The following is a 20,297-nucleotide window of genomic DNA, read 5'->3' on the forward strand; positions in this document are numbered from 1 at the left end:
AGAGTTTAGAATGGAGGAAGGCAGGGGTGGGAGAGATTAATTTTGAACAACTCAAGACTCTATGAGGAAGGTGCAAATTAGATGTAAAGTGGAGAGGCAGAAACTGACATTAATTGCCTGTTCTGTGCCAGATTTTGTGCTGGGGACTTTCCCTGTATTATCTCATATATCCCTCACAATAATCCAGCCAGGCATGCAATACAGCCCCATTTAACAAATGGGGAACCTGGAGGCTCGGAGAGTTTAAGCACATTACTGAAGCTCACTGAGCTGGCAAGGAATGAAATTGGACCCAAACAGAATCTCTCTGACTTCACAGCCCTCCATGCTGCCACCGGGTATGATCTGGGTCAAGTACTTTTGTTCTAAGTAGACAGAACGAGTCCAAATGTGTCCCATGTTTAACAATGGAAATGTTCAATGGGAGGTGGAGCACTGAGCTTATAGACATACACAAGCGCATCCTTGGATGTGAACTTACCTGAATATTTTATCAGAGGGCTGCTCTCCCAAAACCAGGTCAAAGCCTCGTTGAAATATTGTATAAGGCCAAGGCCTAAAATGAGAAACATCATTCAATTAAAGTCCACTCAACAAATACTCTCTTCATGTCAGGTACTGTGCTAGGTCCTAAGGACCCAAAGAAGAAGAGTACATATTCCTTGCCCTCAAGAAGCTCATAAATGTGAGCTCATGTACAACTTTGAACCCAGGAAAGGGACCAAGAACAAAGTTAGTATTAAAAAAAAACAAAAACAAAAAAAAACAAGAAACAAATCACTGAAGTACCAAGAAAGGAGAAATTGTAAAACATGACATTGTTGCTATATAGAGTAAGATAGGACTCAGGCACAATTCACGCTTCTTCTGTTGTACTTTCACAGAAACCTATATTTGCCTTACTTAAGAAAGATGGGGGCATGATATATTTAAAAAGCCAAGTTCTTTGAAACTAGGCATTTCCATAGTCAAAGCCTGTTCTGCTACTGAGCCAGCTGTTTGAGTAAGATGGATAGTTTGCCTTGCTGACTCCACCTCTTCATTTGCTAAATAAATAAATACATAAAAAATAATGAGTTAATAACAGCAACTTTACAGACCCTCAAGAAGATTAAGAAAATCTTAGGTCAAAGGTCATAGGTCAGACTCTTCACTGTTTCCTCTCCCTACTCAAAATGATGTGAGGGTCCTTCGTGTTTGGGATATTCCAGATGTATCCAAACATTTTTAATGACCCTCATACAAACAGAAGCAATTAGTTCTTTTCAAGTCATTATCAGCTCCACCCTGCTAGCAAACGTCTGGGTAGTGGCAAGCATTCTAAAAAGTAGAAAAAGATCTCTTTTAAACAATGTGTATCTTTTTGATAGCTCAGCCATGGAAATCCCAAATGACCTATTCATTCCAACAAGTCTTAGTAAAGCCTAGAACTTGGGTTAAGTATTGAGCTGTTGTGTACACTGGGTGGGCTTAGTCTTTCAATTATGGAGCATAATTATGGAATAGTCTCATAATTAATCCAATTACTGAGCATTTATTTTGGGTATTCCTTTGTTTCCTGAGGGCTACAAAAAGTCAGAGAATATGTTATAATTATTATTTGGTGCTAAATATAATACTAATCATTAACTCTATGGTTGCCAGTGCAAGGCTTATCATCCCGGAGACAGAATTGGGGGAAATGTGAAGGATTGTTCTTGAATGGCACATTGATAGTTGAACAGCACTGGCATGTAAAGGGATAGAATGTCTGGACTACTGCAGTGCCCAAGATTGTGCTGCACAACATAAAATGTCCCCATGTCCTGCAAGCTTTTGAATGTCATATGGCCATTTTGCTCAAGTGTTTAAAACTGTTTATAAATCTAAGCCCAAATGTTAACTCCATTAACACATAAACACAAAGTAGCTAGCACTGTTTTAATATGAGATCCATTTCAGGTACGTGGCTATTATGCAGATTGAGGGGAAATTATACATTGTATAATCATTGATTCATCAACACAACATATACTGGTTTGAGTTTATTTTGTTTTGTTATTTTTCAAGATAGGGTCTAATGAGGTTCAGGCTGGTCTCAAACTCACTTCATAGCTGAGCATGTCTTGATCCTCCTGCCTCTGCCTCTGAAACATTAGGATTACTGTAGGATACCATTACACCAGCTGCAATATAGCATATCTTTATCAGACTCCATTGCTCTTATTATATATCACATATTCATTATGCCTTCCATTAAGTAAATTGCATTATGTACAAATGTCTGTAGTGGCACTTTTTTGTGCTGTAATACAATATTTACATGTTAAAAACAGTTATTATGCCACTATAAATTACTTTGCTATTTCTCACTTAATTACTACTAAAGCATTCTATTTACTTGCAGAAATTTTGTATGCACAGCTCATATTATTTATGAACAGTATAAGAGATTTTTAAATGGTTGTTATCAGATGGGGTGTTGGGCTAAATCAAATTGAGAACCATCAACTTAACCTAACCAGCTAAACTATTAAAGCTGCTGGAGAGCCTGTGCTTTGCAGCAAGAGGAAATGTGGTCTATTAGGACTGTATAAGGGTTAAGACAGTACATATGTGCTCATTTTTATGCTTACTATTTATAAATACTTTCTTCCTAGGATTCAATTTAGAAATATTCAAGGCTTCAAAAGTATCCAAACACTGCAAAATGAATAGCCCCCACATCAAAGCAACAGCTCCCCCACCAGATGTTATCTATGTGTTTGTTCCTTTCATCATAGATGGATGCAGAATAGCATTTGAATTTGCTTCTGTTTGTCTGAATAGTAAGTGATGTCTCCTGAGCACAACAAAATATGAACCAATTCGATAAAATACCAAATTTATGAGGAGAAAAAGACCCAGCTGATCCTAAACTAGTCAATTAAAAATAAAGAGACATGCTATTTCATTTTTTTCTTTGGGGGCAGTATCATATTCACTTAATATTGTTTAATAATTTTAAATAACATACATTTTGCCTTCAAGTCATCTCTAGGTTCAAAACTTGTACACGTTGGAACTGGAGTAAATTCTTGCCATGGTTCCTAGGTTGTTTGAAAACACATTTTGAGGAGGCAAATGGCAGGACTGGATTGATTACAACGTGAATATGAATTGCATAGGATGACTTAGACATACACACTTCTGTCTTCAAGACACAGTCAATGAATCGGTGAGCTTGGAGACACATTCGCAGACATCTGCATGCATCTTTGTGAAAGCAGAAGAGGCCTCCAGCTCTTGATTCACTCAAAAGCAAAAGCAATTCATGTAGGGAGGGCTCAGATATTCAGTATATAGATCCCCCCTCACATTTATAGGCAGGAGGGCAGAGCAGTTGGAACATAGATTCTGGAGTGAGTCTGCTTGATTTGAATTCCAGGACACCAACAATACCTATAATGACCTTGGGCAAGTTCCTTAACCATTCTGTATCTTTATGTCCTCATCTATGAAATCAGGCCAACGGCAGTAACTGTGTCTGCCTGGTAAGGTTGTTATGAGGAGGAACTAGTTCATATAATTATGTGCTCAGAACAGTGCCTAGCATTTAATGAGTGTCATAGAATCTGTTATTAAATATGTTAAATTTGCTAATTGCCTGGATCAAATATGAATCTTATAATGAATGATTTCTTAATGTCGATAGAGCAATGGTTCTCAACATGTAGGTCGTGACCCCAGTCGAGTCACATTTCAGTTATTCTGTATATCAGATATTTACATTATGATTTATAACAGTCTCAAAATTACAGTTATGAAGTAGCAACAAAATAACTTCATGGACAGGGGGTCACCACAACATGAGGAACTGTATGAAAGCGTGGCAGCCTTAGGAAGGTTGGAAACCACTCTCATATAGGAAGGTGCGTCTTGCCCCGTGGTACAATGCAATGCCCGCACAGGCTATAACTCAGACACATTCGAATTTGAAGGAGAGGAGATAGTTGTGAGCATGGGTAAACCAAGCCCCCCATCCCCCAGGGGAGCTAACTGTTCAGTATTGACACTCATTGCCAAGACACAGGGAAGAGAACATCATAAAATCCCTAGAGAATTCAGGGAATAGCTGATCGCACTAGCAAAGGAATAAAAAGAAACATTTATTTTCTCCCTGTTAATCAGGGATGATCTGCCAAAGATGGGGATTCTAATTTGATTCATTTACCAAATATTTCTGGAGGTCTATTGTGTGTTAACTGTGGTACTAAGCAACAGGAATTGGAATAAGAAGATTTTTGCCCTCCGAGGACTCTGCAGTCTTTCTGAAGAAACACATATTCGCTTAGATAAATAGTCAAGAGTGTTAACAGGGAAGAGGGGTGGAGTTACAGGAAGCAGGCTTCATGCTGGCTGGGCCATCCAGAGAAGAGAAGGCTGTGTGTTTGGCAAGGCCTGGAAAAATGGTGGGGAGCTTGGCTCACAGCACTGGGGTGGCTACATCGTGATTCGAGAATAGCAGGAAGTAAAGAGGAAGTAGATATAAAAGCACCAAAAATACTCTGAAGCCGAAGAGCTGGCACCAACCCCAAATGGAAAGGTTTCTGTTATTAGAACTCCTTGAATCAAGTTAAGAAAGAAAAATGCTCTGGCCCCAACATAAGTGTAGCACGAATCCTAAAGGGTCTTATTATAAAAAACAAACCCAGGAGCTACATATTGGGGTGAATGCTGGAAGATCAGAGAGACAGAACAAGCCACAGCTTCCTCACCTCGCCAATTCCTCAGCTGATCCTGTTTCCTCAGACTGGATGCCTCTTAGCTGAACTGTGCCACTCAAAGCCTAAAAGCTTAACCAGGCTATAGTTCCTCATCCTCACACCTTAAATACCTTTCTGTCCCCTGCCATTACTTCCTGGGATTAAAGGTGTGAGTCACCATGCTTGGCTGTATCCTTGAACATGTAGAGATCCAGGCAGATCTCTGCCTCTGGAATGCTAGGATTAAAGGCATGTGCTACCACTGCCTAACCTCTATGTTTAATATTGTGGCTGTTCTGTGTTCTGACCCCAGATAAGTTTATTAGAGTACACATTATTTTGGGGAACACAATACCACCACACACAAGAAAACCTATTCCAGCTCAAAGTGGAGCTTTCTCTTGAGGTTAGAAGCCAGGTCTACAGGCTGTTAGAAGTGTCCTGCTCCTTTCTTTGCTGCTCACACCATGAGCTTTGTCTTCTCCACATGGCTAGAGGATAGGGTGGATGCCTTCAGCAGCCACAGCTCAAGTCTCCACAGGCCCAGACCTCAGAAGAGAATATGTCCTCTCCATCATTAGCAAAGCAATAACCATGGAATAATTGCTTGATAAATCCTAGGTCTCTCAATCAGATTGTGGGCCAGGACACAGAAGCATCTAAGCAGGTTACAAGTCACACTGGTTCTTCAAGGTTAAAGCTGGGAGACGGTAGACACTGTTAATCAAACCAGAGATTTTCACCTCAGCTTTTACTGTGCTGGTGCCTCCAGCAGGACTGGCCATCACTGCTGAGTGGGGTAGACCAGGCCAGGGTTAGCTGTATGGAGAGGGTCCTGGACCATCTTACAGGCAATATCAGGCCACACGTGGTACAGGGATCTGCCATAGAAGGAGCTCTCAATCTCTTGTCTCCTCTTGGATCTACAGGCGCTATTATTCTCTGTGCTGCACTGGGCAATACACCTGCACTGTCTTGGGTCAGGAAAATAGGCAGAATCCAAAGTCAGAAAATAGCTTTTGTTTGCTTATTTGTTTTTACTTGTTACATGCTTTTTATTCTGATAAATCAAGGCCATAAAACCTTCTCCTTCCATATGAGCAGCCTCAGATGGCCTCCATGTAGGCTTGCTCACCCACGCCAACTCAGCAACTGTCTTGGAGCCATTGTTTCAGACAGAAGCAGGATGTGAGCCACCACAGAACTCACTGGAACAATGGCATGGCAGCCAGAAGGGTCCAACTACACAATCAGAAAACATTAGCAACCCATCATTGGCTTTCTTTTTCTGTTTATGTATTAGGTAATAGCCACAAGCTATTCAGTCTTCTCTATGCACCGACAATTTCTCAGCTTTCAGCTTCTGTTCACAACTCTCTCTTCCCGCCCCCAGACCTAAGGATTTTACCCGTAGTCCTAAGGATGTATCAGGCCATAGATGAGTTGGCTGTGGACTTGACTCGCTGTTTGGCCTTATTTCTGGTTACTTTGACATTTCCTTCACTGTGCAACTAGGATCTCAATGAATAAAAAAAATCCTGTATGACCACCCTGCTATGTGTGGTGCTGAAAATTCTCTTCCTACCGGCTCGGCTCTTTCTTTGCAAAAAGGGACTACTTCTGTGTTCTACATGAGGGTCCTTTATATGCCCAAGTGCTAACTCAGATTTCCTATTGAATAGGACACTGGAAGCAGAGATCAAATCCTTTGGACAGAATATCAGGTGATGAACTTTATTGTAGAAGGCATCAAAAGTGTATGGTGGGTAAATGAGTGTCTTTATCCAAAGTAATAAGCATAATAATGGTTACTAGTGGCCAAAGTATATATGTGATACCTTATGGCCTCAGGGTCTTTGCAGATACTTTTCTACCTAGAATTCTGCCTTTCCCTAATTTATATTACTCTTAATTTATACCATTAGGTAGTACTAATAATGCTTGAACTAGTAAATAGTGCATTTCCCACTGTCATTATTATATGTTGTAAATAACTAACACTATGTAGCATATTGTATACTATTTAAGTTTAGCTTAAGAATGCCATCCTAAAATTCAAGCTCTTTTCCTCACAGAATCTAGAACAATAATAAATATATTAAGTATTCAGGTAACATATCCCCCTCACCATCTGTAAAGGTCATGATAACTGACTGGTATGTCCTTTGTAGTCACTGCACCACACAAGTGATTGAGGGTTGGACAGACCTGGCTTTAGTCCTGGGTGAGACAGTCATTGAACTGTATGACTTCAGTAAGTCACTTGATTTTCACAACCTAGTATAACCATCTATAAAATCTGCAGATGTCAATCAATGGACAATTGCAGAGCCCATTTGAGGCTAGTAGTCATGGATTTATGGTTCTAGTCAGCAAGGTTGGCAAATACAATGGCTGTTGAATTTAGTGAGTGTTAGAATATTTTGATGGATAAAATAAAATATGTGGATAAAACCTTACTTGCTGTCTTAGCAAGAAATCCAGTTGTGTGGGACACATTAGTGCTTGACTGCCAAGGATCACATCTTTAGTACAGCTTATGACACATAGAATAAACTTAATAATACTATTTGCGATCCATTATAATTCACATTTCCTTTTAGAGAATAGAGAATGCATTTCTAAGGTCATATATAAAAATAAATTGTGATGATGGTATATTTTATAAACTTGTTATCTTATAACATGCAAATCTCATGGGCGGTAAAATTAAATGTTCATGAGATTGCAGTCATTGTTCAATGTTTATTCAGGGGTAAATACATTGATTAGTAGTTTTGATATGTAAAGTAACATGGTTATCAGTAACTGGCCAAGTAGTTACGAGTTGGGCTCAGGAGCTAGACTGAGCAGTTTTATAGCCAGATTTCTCCAACTGTTAACTCTATGACTTTAGAGAGTCCATTACTTCATATCATCAAGCCATTCTACCCATTTCTTCACCTTGCTATTGTCATTGCCACAGCCACACCACCTCCCTCCCCATCACCCTTCACAGTCTGGATCTTTGTCCTTGCCAAAGTTTCTATCATTTTTAGTTATTTCAGTATCCACTAAAATGGTCCTTTCAATGCTTGTGCTGGCTAGCTTTATGTGAACTTGACATAAGCTAGAGTCATCAGAGAGTAAGGAGTCTCAGTTGAGGAAATACCTCCACAAGACTAGGATGCAGGCAAGTCTGTAGAGGATTTTCTTAATTAGTAATTGTTGAAGCGGCCCCAGCCTATGGTTGGTGATGCCACCCCTGGGCTGCTGGTCCTGGGTTCCATAAGAAAGCAGGCTGAGCAAGGTATGTTGAGCAAGCCAGTAAGCAACATCCCTCCAATGGCCTCTGCATCAGCTCCTGCTTCCAGATTCCAGCCTTGTTTGAGTTGCTGTCTTGGCTTCCCTCAATGAAGGGACTATGATGTGAATATGTAAGCCAAATAAACCCTTTCCTCCCCGAGATGCTTTTGGTCATGCTGTGTCATCACAGAAATAGAAATCCTAACTAGGACAATGTTCAAGACACTTCTCTAATGATCTTGTCTCTTTCCTTCATTCCCACAATAACACCTTCACTTGCTAATATTTGAAACCCACCACTGGTTTTGAGTTCAAGAATCCCAATTTCCAACCCTCATCGTTCACCTTCTTGCCTCATTTCTAATGTCTGACAATAATATTCTATTGTCCTGTGATAGAAAGTCCATCCAACCACCATTTCCCTGACCTCCACCCACCTCATATACTCTCTTTTCATAAATTAAGATTAAATTCTGTCATTAATTACTATAATAATCCCTTATCATGTTGACCTTGGTCCCCACACCCCTGCACTGCTTCCGCATACTTTTCTGGAATACTTCAACACTGGTTAAAACCCATGACCATGTGGCTCCATTCAGTGTCACACAAGGGAAGGCAGCTGGCAACCATAGTGTTGGTCTCGTTGTAAATCCCTGCCTACTAACTTCAAGTGTGTTCTGGATACTTCTGCTGGTCAAGTTACATTTCTTTTGTCCATTCACTCTCCCTCTCTCTAGACCACTATTTAATACTTCTTTCTTCTGGAACCTCTGACACCTGCCCCTTTATCCTTTAGCTAATATCCTCTTTCTACACAACCAAGAAAAAAAAGCTTCCAATTTAAAACTTCCCCCATCACATCTGCCCGTTGCCTGTTCTGTGACTATTGCTTGACCTCCTGATGATAAGGAGGGATGGGAAGCTTATGTTTCCGACTACAAGGCGTATCCGACCACCCTTGGCATTGTACAGGCAATGGACTGTAAGGCAGAAGACCTACATGGAATCTATACTCCAAACTCTCTTCAGATCTTGTGGAATCCAGCAAAAAAAAAAAAAGAGCACCAGAGAGCCCCCACTTTCTTCATATGTACCCTTGATATTGTTGAATGAAGTATGCATAAATAAATTTCAAATCATTAAGAATCTTGGATTTAATTTTAATTCAACTTTTTGCAGTAGTTTTCATTCTATATTTTATGTGTGAATATGAATATGCTTTACATAAATTATTTTATTTAAAGATAGAGCAGTGAGAAACTGCCACATTCCTGCCTGTGTGTGATTTGATTGTCTCCTCTATAAGAGCACTTATGTCATCAACTGCACACAGTGAAATGCTTTCTTTCAAAGATGTGCAACTAACATCCCATAACCCTGGGATAAATACATTTTAACTATTATGGTTAAAATGGTGGCTCTAAATGTTACAATGAAAATTTTAAACTTCGTACTGTGTGAACGTTATGTGTGCATGTGTGCTATGTGTGTGACCATGGGCACACATGTCACAACACTAATACAGGAATAAGAGGACATTCTCAGGAGTCGGTCCTCATCTTCCACCTTGTTTGAGACAAGGTGCCTTTTGTTCACTTGTTCACTGCTGAATGCACAAGGTTAGTCCACCCAGAAGCTTCTGGAAAGCTATCCCCATGTCCTTCTCCCCACAGAAGCACTGGGATCACAGATGCTCCTGCTGTGCTTCAGGCTTTCGTGTGGGTTCTGGGGATTTGATTTCAGATCCTCAGCCTTGCACGGCAAACACCTTGCCCACTCAGCTGTCTTCCACCCCTTAAAATGAGGTTTTACATGCGGAAATTTTTACAAGTATATGAAAGGATTCTGAAAATGCAACAGTGAAGAAAATGTACTTTTCCCCTTAGATTTTAGGATCCTGGGACACAACTTTGACCCCCACACCTCTCATCACCAAAGTAGCAATAAACAAAAATATATGTAGTGGTATTTGCTCCACGTATGACCTTGGGCTATACAACCTGAAGGAGGTGGCGCTTCTTGCACCATGGTTGTACATGACCTCTTAAAAGAGAGGAGAGAGGGGTCACATGATACCTTCTTTTTATTTTACTTTATCTTTATTTTTTATTTTATCCTGGCACGATCGGATGCCAGACAGCCTGGGAATTGAACCTGGGTCCTCTGGAACATCAGTCAGTGCTCTTAACCCCTGAGCCATCTCTTTCTCTCCTTTATAAAATTCACACACGGCTTCTTTTTTTGTGTAAAAGAGCAAGTTGGAGAATATAGGAAGTGAACTCCACTTTGATTCCTAGCACCTGACTTATAGGTAGAGACTCTACATGGTCTTTGAGTTAAGAAGCATCATAGAAGGCAGAGGCAGAGTTCATGTGTCCTCAGATGGGGAGAGTTGGCCTCAAGTTCTCCTGAATATTTTGGGATTCAGGATTTTTTAAAGCAAAAGGAGAAAAAAAAATCTTGAATGAGTCAGAAGAGGCTGGTAATAGTAACTGCTATTTATTGAACACTTATCATGTGTCAGGCAAGCACCACACTCAGAGGCATCCATGTAAATCTCATAGCCTCCTACAGAGCAAGCACCTCAGCTATGTAGCCATTATGCTCAAACTGCAGAGGTAAGCAGACCTGGTAAGGTTCAGTCAGTTGCCTAAGGTTGTATGGCTAGTAAGGGGCAGAGGTGAGGGATATCACATACCACATGCTCCACTTTCTGTCATGGCCTGTTCTTTTTATCTCATCACCATGGAATGAGAGCTATTGGAGAAAATGTATAAATATGGGTCTTGGATCTAAATTCAGGAATTCTGGATAACCTTTGGCCTAGATCTCTATGTGGAGACCATCCATTGGAACAGAAATTATCTTCAGTCCACAGAAAGACTCCCCTTTTCCTTGGCCTGTATTTTCTAGGGCAAGTTCAGATGGCACACATAGTATTAGAATCACTTGTTTCTCTGTTCCTCTTTAAATAATTCTGTCCCCCACATGGACACTGAGTCTCCATTATCACTACAAAACTCAAAAGTGACACTTAGCAAAACATTTCACAAACTTTAGGGTGCATCAGATTTACCCCTGATATGACCAGAATGATTCTAAATTTTGGGTTCTCTCATTCTACACATCTAGGGTTGGGCCAGATATAAATATTTTTGGAAAGTGAAGCAGATGATTCTGAAACATACACTGCAGAGAATTACTGATCTATCAGCCAAGCCAACCTTTATAGATGAATTCGGTGTTTTATAAAATATGATTGCCATTGAAGCAGAAATTGTAATGCATCCCAAGAATTCAATGAAATTCATTTATATGATATTGAATGATGAATGATATTGAAAAATAGAGCATATTAAGTTCTTTATTGATAAACTAAGATATCTCAAATCTCATTGCTGTCATATGTGATGTAGATTTATTTTTATAAAACCTGTCAGTCATTTTGATTTCTGTAGATCAACATTTCCATCAATACAGTATGTCTTAGTCAATGTTCTATTGCTGTGAAGAGACACCATAATCACAGCAACTCTTAATAAGGAAAGCATTTAATTGGGGCTGGCTTACAGTTGCAAAGACCCATTATCAGCATGACAGGAAGCATAGCAGCATGCAGGAAGGCATAGTGCTGGAAGAGCTGAAAGTTCTACATCCAGATCAGCAGGAAGCAGGAATGAGAGAGACACTGAGCCTGGCTTGGGAGTTTGAAACCCCAAAGCCTACTACCCTCTAGTGACACACTTTCTCTAACAAGGCCACACCTCGTAATCCCTGTCAAGTAATGCCATTCCTTAATGACCAAGCATTCAAATAGATGAGCCTATGGGGGCCATTCTTGTTCAAGCCATCACACAGCATTACACATAATTAATGTTCTACATGTATGAACACATTCACAAGTACAGGTGTTTACATATGGCCATGCAGATTTGACTCAAGCCACATGCACAATCAAAGAAGTCATATTACTCATATTGCACAGATACAACATTTCTTGTGGGATTTGGAAGCCAGATAACTGGTGGGACTTAGAACTGCTGTGCTTTTCTCTCTTACCAACCTCCCCCCCCCAGCAAGTGCTGCAGATAAGAAAGCACTAAAACAGAGCACAGCCAGCTGAGTGCAGGCTCCTTGAAGTTCTCCACTAGGCCCGCAGTCATTCAGACAAGCCAACCCTAAACAGTCTTGCCATAGTCCCTGCATTGTCTGGGACTCTGGAGTCAGACAATCTCTATTCAAGCCCAAGGTCTAGGTTTGAGTACCTTGCCAGTCACAGTTTGCCAGCCACACAAAGCTGACACAAGTAATATACTTAACCCTTCCGGGACTCCCATTTTTTGTGGAAAGATGATAATAATCAAAGACTATTTCTCATGGAACTATAAGAAGATTAAATGAATGAATAAGTAGAAATTTCAGGACAATAGCTGAAGTAGAGTTGTCATTTTCTGAATTAAAATTTTCCCACCTTTTCTCCATGGATTCTGCATCTAGAAGCTTAATAGGTTTGTACTCTGGGCTAATGCAACCAGGGTCTCAAGTTCAATCTTTCTAAAAGCTTGTTAGTCTCGCTTTCTCTATATAGCCTGCTGTGTGTCCCTGACATCCAACTTTAATCACAAATGAACAAGATAAGAACTTGGCAATGGATCTGCATAAACTCACCGCCATCCAAGTAAAATGGTTCAACATCTACCATGACAGAATGTGACCTCCTAGTACAAGAGAAGCCACAGACCTGGGGCTTTCTACTTCAGCACAGATGCACACATTAAGTTCCTGTGGGAAGTTAGGTGAGTAAATAGTACTAACTCAAGAGAAGGGAGATGAATAAGGGCACAGAATTTACAGTGGGAGGCACAGATCACTGTGTTTCTGTGATCAATCATGTAAATAAGCCAGAGAGGAATAAAATATCCATCAAGAAACCCAATTTGTATTTTACTGTTTTCCCAAAACCCTCCCCTATCTACCAATCTATTTCAATTCAACATACATTTAGCAAGTTTTGCTTTTAATTGAACTGCTCATCCATTTATTCATTTATTTATTTACTTGAAAATATTAATTAACCAATTGCCACATAAAAAACACTTTGCTAAACACTGTTAAGGGACATTGAAATGATTAATAGACGTTCTTTGCCATCAAGGACTTCATTAATGTACTAAATCATTCCCCAAGCATCTATTATGCACCTCTGACGAACAGCCACTGTGGAAAGTCTGGGACACAGATAAAAGGCTGGGTCCTTGTCCTGGATCATGGTCCAATGGGATAAAGATGACAAGTAAACAAACCATGGCATTTAGTTTGTCAATTGTTATGATTGAAGAAGTAAAAGCCACAATTTATTGTATATTAACTAATAATCACTGAGCAAGTGCTTTACACTTATTATATCAACTCTCATTAAGAACCATAGAGAACAGCTACTGTTTTGGTCCCACTTAATACATGGTGAAAGTAAGGCTGAAGAAAGCTAAATTACATTAGCCCAAACTTGCAGCTAATGTGATAGAGCCAGGGTTCTAGTCCGAACTCTTGGGAGCCAGAGCCCTTTCTGCAATGTTTGAGAATTCCCGCCACCCTGTTCAGCAAAAGAACAGAGGAAATTTAAAAACTGGTAGGTTAATGGGGTTAGAATAGCACCTAGATCCTTGGAAGAATGAGATACTCCAAGTGAAAGGGAAACAAATAGGCCCAGAGGAAGAAAAGATTATATCCAGTTCAAAGGTCATGGAAAAAAAGACATGCAGGAAGAGCCAGTTTAGATACACTTTGGAGAATGAGCTGAATCTAGGTGTTTGTGGTGCAGAGGGGAGAGAAGACTTGTGGCAGAAAGAACAGTGAGGACAAAGGCATGGGACAGGTGGACATGAAGGGACACCAGAAGCAACTAAGGGGACTGTCATCTGCAATGTAAGGTAAGGGCCATTCATAGGTGGGGAAATAAATCACAGAGGCATATGGTGATGGTACCAGAAAGTGAATCTCTACTTTTGTGGCAAGTAGAGAGCCGTGATAGATTCTGAGCAGAGGAGTAGTAACGTCAGGACTTTGTATCTGAGACAGCAGGACTCATGGATTAGAACAATTCTGAGATAAAGTAATAGCTGACATTTCACAACCAAGATGTAAAAGATGGATGAAATTGGTGGTAGATGTGACTCTGAAAGAGACATTGCCTCCCAGAGCATAGTCTCTCAGTGATTGCTCAAAGTAGTAGTTGAGGAATAAGGCATAGTTTAAGGAGACTTCTGGGTTCAGAGATAAAAGGACCATGTCAATGATTCTGCCACAAGTTAAGCCAATAGTTCCAGAGGAAGGTACTTGAAAGGAGCATGGTCAGTAAAGAAGAGCCTCTGTGATAAGGCAAAGACTAAACTCTAGGCTAGGAGCCTGCATAACTTTCCGTCTTTAAATCCATACCCAGACCATTTGGGTTCCTGTATGATGTCATCCTGCCCACCGGCTAATCTTACCTCTTGCCTTTACCTCCTACCATGGTAGCTGATAGTTCCTAGAGGGACTCATGTTGTCCTTCTCCAGCACCTTCCAAATGTGGAAAGCTCCTGTCACCCCTGCTGGCCTGGCTGGTATTTGTAGCTGGAGAGCTTCTCTCCAGGTCCCACCAAGCCCCCACAGTCCCACAACCCACGTATAAAATAATCATTCAGATGCTTATATTACTTATAAACTGTATGGCCGTGGCAGGCTTCTTGTTATCTACTTCTTTTATCTTAAATTAACCCATTTCTATTAATCTATAAGTTGCCATATGGCTGGTATATCTCACCACTAAGCTTTCTGGCTTCCAAACTTCAAGGCAGCTTTTTCCTCCCAACTCCTCTGTCTATTTACCTCACTGTACTTTTCACCATAAGTCCTTATGGTATTTTTACTTTCGTTTGTTTGCTCTAGTGATTCCACCATTGTCTTAGTCGGAGTTTCTATTGATACATCCAAACACCATGACCAAACAGCAAGTTGAGAGGGAAAGGGTTTATTTGGCTTACACTTTCATACTGCTGTTCATGATTAAAAGAAGTCAGGACAGGAACTCAAACAGGGCAGGGTCCTGAAGGCAGGAGCTGGTGCAGAGGCCATAGAGGGGTGCTGCTTACTGGCTTGCTTCTCCTGGCTTGCTCATTCTGCTTTCTTATAGATCCCAGGCCACCAGAACAGGGATGATACCACCCACCATGGGATGGGCCCTCTCCCACTGATCACTAATTGAGAACATGTCTTACAGCTTGATCTCACAGAGGCATTTCCTCAACTGAGGCTCCTTCCTCCCTGATAACTCTAGCTTGTGTCAAGTTGACACACAAGACCAGCCAGAATATTCTTAATCATCGCAGTATAGGTACCCCAATACCTTATCCATCAATGTGTCTGTGGCCTGCAGTAAAACTTAGTACATAGTCAAAGCCCTTGGAGTGGGTAAGGAGAGAATACAGAAAGAAGAAGTACAATTAATTATTTGAGTGATTGTAAATTAAGTGTGTGATATTAGAGCATTTTTATGAATATGAAGTATGGAATAAAAAGAAAAAGAGAAATTACAATTTGAGTATAAAGTTTAAGACAACCATTCTAACTCCAGCATCCACAGATTCATCAAGAAACTGATTATAAAGACAAAACCATTATATGGTACATTTTCCTTAGGAAGTTTAGGCAATGAAAGTAAATCAGGAAAATGTTAACTGATCGAGGACTTCTTTGACATTTGGAAAATGATTAGAAGATGACTGGGTATAACAGAAGATACAAAAATGGCTGGCTAGGGGTGAGACTACAGAAATTAGAAAGTTGAAGAGTCCAGCTGGCGAGTAGAACTATTACCCTGAACACATACTAGAGTAGGGGAAGATGAAGTGAAGGAGAGCCAAAGACGAAAAGAAGATGAAGGAACTCAGGGCAGACTGTTAGATCTGAGACTAGAGGAAGATGAAGAACAGGAATATGACACAATGCCAGAGGGACAGGAAAGGCTTTTTGCCACATGGCAAGAAATAACACAGTAACACTGGTGTAAGCCTCTACATGGACTTAGAGTGTTGATGACTCTTCTATGGAGTCTGCTTAGCTCTAGAAAGTTCCAGAGCAGAGCAGCAAGAAGAAAGCCACTCCAGACAAGGCTTGAGATATGCCAGACAGAGGGAGCAGATGATAAAGGGAACTGCTGTGGGATGGTCTGTATGTCAAGTGTGTTGCTGATTGGTCAGTAAATAAATCACTGATTGGCCATTGGCTAGGCAGGAAGTATAGGCGGGACAAGGAAAAGAATTCTGGGAAGTGGAAGGCTGAGAGAGAGACACTGCCAGCCGCCATCAGGACAAGGAAGATGTAAAGTACCGGTAAGCCACAAGCCATGTGGCAAAGTAAAGATTAATAGAAATGGGCTAAATATAAGAGTAAGAGCTAGACAATAACAGGCCTGAGCTAATGGCCAAGCAGTTTAAATAATGTAAGAGTCTATGTGTTTATTTTATAAATGGGCTCTGAGACTGGCGGGACTTGGTGGTGGGAGCTGGAGAGAAATTCTCCAGCTACAAATGGCGTCCAACGTGGTGGCAAGAGTTTCCACCTAAAAACTTAGAAAAAAGGTTCTAAAACGGACCTAAAAACAGCTTCCTAATTGTCTCTCTCAAATAAGCGGCAGCTGCCGGTTTGAGCTACTGGCGGGTTCCTAGTGTGCGCTCTCGACCTGCAGTATGGTGGGAATGAGGCCTCTGCAAGTAACACATTAAACTGTGTGGTGAATTTAGCCTTTGCTAGTACAAAACAAAAAAAAGAGGTTTCTGGGCTACACGCTACTTTGGTAAAAGTGTAGACCCACTATTTCTGAGAGTTATGGCTCCCAGAGCTGGCGGAAAGCGGACCGCCGCCATGTTGGGAAGCTGAAGTGGGCGGAGCCAGCAGCCACTGCGCCATTTCAGGCTTAGAAGGCTGCAGTTTAAAAGCAATAGGCTCAAGCTAATATAAAAAAATAAGCCACGTAAAGATGACTACCACACAGAGAATCTGGATTATGTTCTCTTTGATATTCGTAACTGCAGAAAAACATTTGATTGTAAAAGCTGTTGAGTTATGCCAAAATGTATATTTTAAAGGTACCTTGACTTCAAAATTTGGATATAAGGATATGTTGCTTTGGAAAAGAGTCTCTGCTCTTGTTTCCACAGAAAGCCAGAGACTATGGATTTGTTCCAGATTAAGATACATCAGGTTTGACCAGCCAAGACCCCCTGAAAGGTCTCCAGTGACACCATGGCCCAGATGATTCAACATCCAGAATGGTTTCAAGGCAACTGGCTCAGACGATACAGCCTCATGGACTACTCCATGATCCTAAAATTTTCTTCATGTCCCCATAAGATACAGCGCCCCCCTCCAGCAGGAAGTAGTAAGAGAAGCTACGCCCAAATTCCCAAATATACCAAGCTGGCTTTAGAGATGGAATTGGCTCACTCCCCCTCTAAACCCAGACATATTGCTCAAAAAAAAAAAAAAATGGTTAAGAGATTCTTGTGTCCCAAATCAGAAGAGCCCTCTGGTGTGGGACAGAGAAAAAACAATATTTTTATTTAAATCAGGTTGATTATAAATACAATCTCTTTCTAAAACAAAAAGGGGGGTAGTTTAGATATGATAGGATGAAAGTAGATTAATGAACCTACTTTTAAAGAGTAACAACTTGTTTAAAATGTTTTACATTGCTATAGATTTTAGTTTATTGATACAAATTTAAACTTAATTTTGTTATACTGTATATATATTTCTATTCTTGTTTGAGGTATTATGTTTATGTAACTCATTTAAAATTATAATGGATAATTAAAAAATAGATTAATAATTAGCCATCTATGATAATCATATTTGTAGCCATGTTAGTTAAGTCTTCTAGGTATACATAGTTATATTTCAGATAGATAGGTAGTCTTCAAACACTTCAAAGACCTACAGAATATGGCATTTAAAATGTTTTAAAAATTTAGACTTTCTGGACAGTGAGACATGTCTGCTCCTGACAGCACCGATTTACTTCAGAGAGGAGGATGGGCATCGAAGACACTCCATACGGAGTTTATCTTCACCTTGACAAAAATAGCCATTTGGGCAAGAAACTGTTCTTGCCTGGACTGCCTGATCAACTGGACATGCAGGACCCATACAAAGGTGACCACTGAACTTTGCTTGACAAAATGGTCCTTCAGGTTCCTGCTTTGCAGAGAAAACTGCCAGACATTCTACAGGACACAGAGAAAAGTGAATAAGAGACTCTAGGCCTGTGGGCTGAAGACAGATGCCCCAACTTTACAAGAGAACTTTGAATGACTGTCCAAGCTGCCAGCTGTCTCTGTCTACCCTACAAGACTCCTAAAAGTTGCTTATATCCTTCTCCATTTCTCAGGTAGTAGTATATCCTTCTGAGGTCTTTGATGTGGTTAAAGACTAGATACTTACAATTTTCCTTAGTTATAATAAAAGATAAGTTAGATATAAAACCTTAAACTTACAAATATAAGATAGATAGGATCTCTTCTTTAATATTGTAACTGTAATTCTTGCTTGATAATTGTTTTGTTATATGTAATTTTACTATGTTAAAGTTAAAACCTTCCTTTTTAAGAAAAGAAAAAGGGGAAGTGCTGTGGGATGGTCTGTATGTCAAGTGTGTTGCTGATTGGTCAGTAAATAAATCACTGATTGGCCATTGGCTAGGCAGGAAGTATAGGCGGGACAAGGAAAAGAATTCTGGGAAGTGGAAGGCTGAGAGAGAGACACTGCCAGCCGCCATCAGGACAAGGAAGATGTAAAGTACCGGTAAGCCACAAGCCATGTGGCAAAGTAAAGATTAATAGAAATGGGCTAAATATAAGAGTAAGAGCTAGACAATAACAGGCCTGAGCTAATGGCCAAGCAGTTTAAATAATGTAAGAGTCTATGTGTTTATTTTATAAATGGGCTCTGAGACTGGCGGGACTTGGTGGTGGGAGCTGGAGAGAAATTCTCCAGCTACAGGGAACAAAGATTTGGGGGGAAAGGTACCATAAATACACTTTAGAAATAGCTTTTCACATTGTCTGGGCTGCTTGAGGGAGCAATGGAGTCAGAGAATTGAAAGTGGGGACAGTGGACATTGATAAAGAATGTCCAAGTGTGGAGTTTGGGGAAGGTGGAATGGAGCAAACAGAATCTCGGGAGGTCATAGAGATTTCCAGGGTTCCAAAGCTGAAAGGTGTACTGTACTGAAGTTTGTATACCCAGTAGAGCTCAGAACATGAGCTTACTTGGAAATAAGATCTCTGTGGATATGATCGGTCAAGGGATAGCCAGATCAGTATAAAGTGAGCCCTAGTTCCATATAAGAACTTGGTACTATGTATAAAGACATGGACACACATAGGGAGGTTTGTTGAGCAATGTAAAGATGAAGGGAAGGACTAAAATGAGGAAGCCTTAAGGCAAAAGAGTGCCTGGAACCCAAGAAGCTGGGAGAGGTAAAAGGGACCTTTCGTGAGGTAGCATGGCTCTTCCACTACAAAATATTTCTGTTGTTTTAAGCTACTTGGTTTGTGGCAGTTTATCGCAGAAACCTCGGAGGGTTCACATACATAGTAAAGTGTACTAAGTGGAAAGATGTTTGGGATGTTATGGCTACAAAGAAGAAAAGCATCACTGGGAACAGGGTTACAGAATGTTTTGCAGAGAAAGAATAAGAATTCCAAAATTGAATGATAATTTTCAGTTGATTTGTCCCAAGTGTGTTGGGTGGATGCTCTACAGATATGAGAAAGCATTATAGGTGGTTACAGAGATTTAGCCAACAGGTTCGGCTGTTCACCAACAGCCAGGATGTTCACCCTCAAAATGTGGCCAGAGGTAGGAAGCAGAGCTTGTGGTTCAAGCATAGGGAGTTAGATTTGTTTGGTGAAAAGTAGCAGTTGTAAAATAGTGGCAAAAAGAAGTGTGGTTGAGAAGTAGAGAGAGGAGCTGTTGGGAGACTCCAGGGGGCCTTAAGAGGGGGAGCAGAGATGAAGGAGAGAGGCAGTTCAACTCAGCTTGATGTTGAGTTGAGGAAATAGAATCTACAGGATGGTAATGTATTACACCTGGGAGTGGGGAAGAGGGAGGAGCCTGACTGTGTAATGGCTTGGTTCACTATGATGAGGGATTCAAAGGGGCAACATGTTTGAATTAAGAGTTCAGGTTTCTGATAGAGGGAGTTTGGATTTTTTTTTAAGCTGGGTAGCAATGAGCTAGTGAGAG

At 40.5% G+C, this 20,297-nt stretch overlaps 1 protein-coding gene across 1 annotated transcript in view; it reads right to left on the reverse strand.

Moving 5' to 3' along the window:
* Nucleotides 1–20,297, reverse strand: part of Astn1 (astrotactin 1) — a 214,955-nt gene that overhangs the window by 100,875 nt on the left and 93,783 nt on the right. Inside the window, exon 9 of the mRNA XM_059280177.1 lies at nucleotides 482–556. Within this exon, the coding sequence (XP_059136160.1) occupies nucleotides 482–556 (75 nt within the window). The remainder of the gene's footprint in view (nucleotides 1–481; nucleotides 557–20,297) is intronic.

Source organism: Peromyscus eremicus, chromosome 15 (assembly GCF_949786415.1).
Source record: "Peromyscus eremicus chromosome 15, PerEre_H2_v1, whole genome shotgun sequence".
Lineage (NCBI taxonomy): Eukaryota > Metazoa > Chordata > Mammalia > Rodentia > Cricetidae > Peromyscus > Peromyscus eremicus.